At 35.2% G+C, this 6,000-nt stretch overlaps 1 protein-coding gene across 2 annotated transcripts in view; it reads right to left on the bottom strand.

Moving 5' to 3' along the window:
- Positions 1 to 294: 294 nt before the first annotated feature.
- LOC142332224 (transmembrane protein 135-like) overlaps positions 295 to 6,000 on the bottom strand; it is a 45,510-nt gene continuing 39,804 nt past the window's right edge. Inside the window, exon 9 of one of the 2 annotated variants that reach the window (XM_075378526.1) lies at positions 295 to 954. In XM_075378526.1, coding sequence (XP_075234641.1) covers positions 897 to 954 — 58 coding nt within the window. In that variant the 3' untranslated portion in view covers positions 295 to 896. The remainder of the gene's footprint in view (positions 955 to 6,000) is intronic. The other variant, XM_075378519.1, reaches the window with a different exon arrangement.

Genomic DNA, 6,000 nt, shown 5'->3' with positions numbered 1-6,000 from the left:
TCAGGTACAGCATTACCATCCCTATATGTAAAACTTCATCAGCTGATCATTACAACTACCAATTTTTATACGTAATAAAAAATTGGAAGTTGTAATAAAAACCTTTTTGTAGTTGTAATAAAAAATTGGTAGAAATTAGCTGATGGCAAGATCATTAAATGCTCTTAGCAGTGTTTCCTAAGGACTTAAAATCATTAGAATCATCTGATACAGAAATAAAATAAGTTTCACATTTGTTTACTATTTATTACAGAAATACAGTTAACTTATATTTGGATAGTAATTCCTGCATAAAGAAAACTAAAACAAAAATTATATAAGTAATATTCCACACAAACTAATAGACATTTTAAAAAGGCTGCAAGACAAAATGATGGCATATAACTTAAGCATGTGTGTCAAGGTTATAAAAAGGATAAAATAAACATCAACTTATTATTATCCTTTACAAAATAAATTAAAAATACCTCTGTAAAAAAAAAAGAATGTGTTATTAACTACTGAAAATATTCTGTTACAAATGTTTATTATAAAATTTTTTTCTAAATCATGATGAAAATTAGTGCTTTCATACAGGGTCAAAATGCTTTTAATGTTGAAAAGGATACTGTCAATAATGCTACCTAAGAAGGGTTGTGTGGAAAAAAACAGCTTTCATAAAAGAAAGTTTAAGAAGTGTGATTTCCAAAATAATTACCACAAAACATTAAAAAAATACATGAGAAGTCACTTTAACAGATTAAATTCTTGATTATTTTTCTTTCAAGCATAATTCCTACATTGAAGATTTGTTGTTTAACCATTATTAAAAAATTAACCAAAATTTTATAGAAATACATTCTTTTGATGAATATTCATTAACTCTGAAAATTTTCTGTTTCACCTTTAAAGAATTCTTAGTAATCTGCTTTCTGATTTACACAGTTTATAAAAGAACTGTACATTTCTTCTGCTCTGAAAAAATTACAATGAATTTTTATAGACATTTATGTAATATTACTTAAATGCTTAAAAACTAAAAATTGGGATTTATTAGAAGGTCCAAGTTTACCAAATAGACACTTCAGTCTTACTGTGCTATCATCAAAGAGGAAATTTAATCATTAAGTCCCAGAGACATTACTCTAACAGATATTAAAGATGCACTAAATCTTCAGATCTTGGCATCCTCAGCATGGAAGATTTAGTAGGGTCAGCCTTGCACTCACAGAAGTGATATTGGATAAGAAGGGGTAAGAATAAGGAAGGGGAAAAAGTACAATTACCCCAATAGGTAGAAACTACAATACAGGGTAGCTTACTAACCCACCCAGGTACAAAATTAACAACAGTTTTAAATATACTACCTTCTCCATGGTGGTTTCACCCATGCTATATGGTTCTTGCATTTCCCATCGCAGTCAGGGGATATTTAGCAAGTCAGGGATGCCCTTCCAATCTAGCCAAGGGACTTTGTCTCCTGAAAGCCTCCTGTGGTCATTAAACTCATGCTTTGGAGAATAATAATGACAAATAATAATTAAAGCCTGTTCAATTTATAAAAAAATTAGGGTATTGTAATTTCTTCACAGCAACAGTTTGGTCTGTACAGGATTTGAAACTTTGAGTGATTTGAAGAATGTGGCTCTATATTACATATATTAGTTATAGTTGGTTATCTGTAGGAAAGATGGGTAAAAATGAATTTTGTCCAGTTTTAGCATTACCTAGCAAACACCACAAGCGTGACCATACTTCATTTCTCAATTAATTATTTTTTTTATTTTGTCTTTTAGTCAAGTAACTAAAGGAAGGTGCAGCCAATCACATCATACATATACTAATAGTGGCAGTAGATGTGATAGTTGAGCCACCACACTGTACAGTGTTGTACCCTTAAAATTCAAAATTTTAAAATACACAAAAATGGTTTTAGATATTTATCTGAAGAGTATTTGCAAGCCCAAATCTAGTAAATATCTTAATAAAGTCAGTATCTCATTTGTTACCAAGAAATAAAAAAAAATAGCTAGGTTTCAAAAAAAAATTCAAAAATCCATTTTAACCCTTTTAATTTGGAAATTGAAAAAAATCTAGAAATTGCTTTTTAGATATTCACTTGTAGATACACACATCAAAAATCAACTTGATATCTTCATTTGCAACCGAGAAATAAAAAAAATTAAAAAATCACTAAATCTCATTGTTACTCCATTGTAACCCTTTAAACAACGAATTTCAAGAAATCCTTTATTAATGTGTATTTACACTGTAAGAAGAAAATCATATAAATTTTCATCAATTCACCCAGCAAAAACTAAATAAATATCTTCAGTAGTTTAGATAAATAATATCTTCAGTAGTTTTTGCTGGATGTTGATTATGAATCACTCATGACATGTGTTATATACATATTTATAGATTACCGAAGTGTTATGCAATGTAAATGTAAAGTACTAGCATGTCAAATATAATACAATATACACTAATGTCATGTTTTAACCCTGGATTCAAAAACATTCATTCAAGTAACACCATTCATAAACATTTGTCTGTCAGAATACTTCAGGGAAATGAATTTAACCAATTGAAAATACTATTAAAAGATATTATAAATTACTGTTATCTTTATTTTATATATATTTTTTAATATTAGCACAACTTTAACATAAGATTATTATTCACAACAATGAAAAGAAATTTTACCGAAATGTTCTTAAAATATAAACTTTTTGCAGACATTGCATTGATAACGGGTCATTCTTCTTATTTTTGAAGAAGAAGATGCGCAAATTTTTCTTTGTTGAGAGGTTTTTGGCTGTTGAATGGTAGGAAGAGTGGATGCACCAATTATTTCCCCTATCTTTCATTTTTTAATAAAAAATAAAAGAAAATAAAGCTAATCTAAAAGATGAATAAAACTTACAACTAATATCACAGATAAAATATAAAATAAAACCAAAAGTGAATAGAATTTAACAAAGTCCGAGATGGGTGTAAAAAAAATTCCGAGCGATGATAACGTGCAGGCGTTTCTCGCCCCCCAAAAAAAGAAAACAAAAAAAATGTTTCGTTTTAGGCTACGCCGTAAGGTTTGTGTATTGATGCGGGCCTGCAACCATGGTTGCATGAGAGTTGCACTCAATGCTTTAGTAAATTCACCCTAATTTATTGTTTTTTTTATTTTTTTTGTTACTACCGTATTGTCGCTTCTCGGCCTCTGGCCCTGTGCTGCAAATTTGAATTGCATTACCAGTTGCTTTTTCAGCAAGAGCAGTATTCTACGTTCTCGTCGAGGGGGCTGTACAACGATCGGTGGCCGTTAGTCAACCTACGTTGCTACGGCGTAGTGTGTTGCAGTAGTGTCACCGTCGGCTAATTAAGGACGTTTCTTTTGTGTGTCGGTGACCCTATTTCGTAGTTCGTGAGACCAAGGAAATTTCAGGTTCTCTGGCAGGTTCGGGAAACGATTTCGCTACGACCTCGCCGGTGGTCATATATAAGGAGCGTTTTAGCTTTTGATTGTTCGAGCGGGATTGTATAAGGCAATTCCCTGGTGTGCGAGCTGTGGATCCCGTGGATATAGACCGAGTGGTTTCTTGAATGGCACTGAGAAAGGCACCAGGTATTGACCAACATGATCCGGATATCTTCTATCATCTGCTGCCTGTCATAAGAGAGCCACTTGGCAGGCTTTTCTCGGGGTGGCTTAGCTGGGGTTGCTTTCCGACTTGTTGGAAAGTGGCTTTGGTGGAGGTGCTCTTAAAATCAGGAAAGGATCCGAGTGAGGTAGGCAGATATCGGCCCATCAGCCTCTTGCGGTTATCGGTAAGTTGCTTGAGAGGCTGGTTGTGGAACGGCACTGGGATATGCATCGATAAGAACTGTCTTCTAAATCAAGGCCAATATGGCTTCATGAAAGGGGTTGGCACCGAGGATTGCCTCTTAAATGCTCTTGCCGAGGTGGAAAGTGCTACCTGTAAATATGTATTGTCAATTTTTATAGACGTAGAGGCAGCATTTCCTTCCTTGTATTAGAGTTCTGCCCTCTATGAATTGGAATGTCGCGTAATGTTTCCGTACCCCTAGAGGCCGTAGTGCGTGACTATTTTTCTAACTGTACGGCTCTGTTTAGAGTTGCGCGGCTAGCTGTGAAAAGTCCGTCACCAGGGGAAGCTCGTAGGGTTCCGTTCTCGGTCCCTTGCTGTGGAATCTTGTATTTGACGGATTTCTCGACTGACATTCCCAGAAGGAGTCACGGCCCAGGCTTTCGCAGATGACTTCCTCCTGTTAGTTCATTATAATTCATGATCGCAGCTAGTTGACCGGGTGCAGGCGGCTTTGTTGACCACGGAGGACTGGGTGGACATGCAAAATTTAAAGATTTCTGTGCTCAAGATGAAGTTTATGCTTTTCAAGGGTGCTGATAAATTATCGTTTAGTCGTAACCCCCACATAAATTATAAAGGCTGTGTGATCAACCGAGCTAAAGTTCATAAGTACCTAGGTGTTTTGTTTGATGAGAAGTTGCTGTTCAGCAACCACATTAGACAAATACAGACGGACGCCGTCTCTGTGATGCACAAGCTTAAGAGGAGTGCTGGGATGAATTACGAGCTGTCTGGCCGTCATTTTCTGAGAAAATTGGCCACTCATAAGCGGCGAGTCAATATGATGTGAGCCGCATTGTTGGACTTTGGGTGTTCCTTGATGCCGTTGCTTTGTTCAACGGGCATCAGTAGTTTATTTAAGGGAAAGACTCCTATCTTGCTGCTCTGAGAAACTACCCGAGAGTTATGGCTGGCCATCAGCCAATTAAAGCTCCGAGCGCTTTAGTATTGGTCGCTAGGAACTTGATGGCATTCAGTGACCTAGGCGTGGCAGCGAATTGCCGAATTGTATTGACGAGATTAATTTAATTTATTGAGTCTCATATATATTTTAGTAGTTGACGGGATGCGCCTACCCATTTTAGAATACATGACAAGTGAGCGCTGGGACACGAAGCAAGTAGTGTGTTGCACCATGCTTAGTTCCCTCACGCAATTAGGTTAGCTCTAGGAGCTAGTTAGGATAGTGGTCGCTAAACTGTTTTGAGACTCAGTAGCCGATTTTGGCGCAGACTTTCGGTCTTATGCTTTAGGGTGACCGAATGGGGAGTGGTGGCGGGAGAATTGATATGTAAATAAAACTACCATATGATGAGTATATATGATGTATGAATTTATATGTGGAATATTTATTATACCATAATAGCCATCTTTGTGATTTAAGGCAGCAAGAAAAGTTAGCGCTCATTTCATCAAATGCATCAACAGCTCTTTTAGTTGAGTTATAGATTCTATTATTTCTGTCTTTCCTGAATTCCAATTCTTCCATCTTCATGAACTGTAGAAAGAAGCAACAGGTTTTTATTTGGTTTTACTTTGTACGATAACATAGTTTTCTTAATGTCATAACAAAACAGGGAAGTAGACATATTCCTGTTGTTTGTATGTAAGGTATTTCTGTGTTTATACAAGGTATCTGGAAGTATTTCTTTTTTATTTTGGCAAAGTGTCCCAAGAATAGTTAGTTGGTTTATGATTTTTAACTTGTCTATTGCCAATGCAATGAATATTAACCAATTGTCAGTTGTGACGTTATGATTACTTCCATGTATAGGCTCGTGAGCTCTGTCACAGCCTATACATGTGTGTATCATGTACTTTGTTGCAATGTCACAAACCATAACCATTTTTAAGCCATATTTACTTGGTTTAGATGACATATAAATTTTAAATGGACACCGTCACCTGAATCCAAGTAAGTGTTCATTCACCATAACGTACGAACCTGGATTGTATTTTCGTGCCAAGAACTAATAAATTCTTCCATATGCGACTATATGAGCAAAAATGTCATTTTTTCTTCGTTCTTCTCGCACAGATAAGCTATAAAAACAAAGACAGTTCAGAAAAAATTAAAAACGTAATTTTTTTTTTTTTACTTCAATAATTTCATTTGTGTAAATGTCATTTC

Source organism: Lycorma delicatula, chromosome 1 (assembly GCF_047948215.1).
Source record: "Lycorma delicatula isolate Av1 chromosome 1, ASM4794821v1, whole genome shotgun sequence".
Taxonomy (NCBI): domain Eukaryota; kingdom Metazoa; phylum Arthropoda; class Insecta; order Hemiptera; family Fulgoridae; genus Lycorma; species Lycorma delicatula.
Note: the sequence above shows the minus strand (reverse complement) of the source record. Positions and strands in the feature narration are given on the sequence as shown.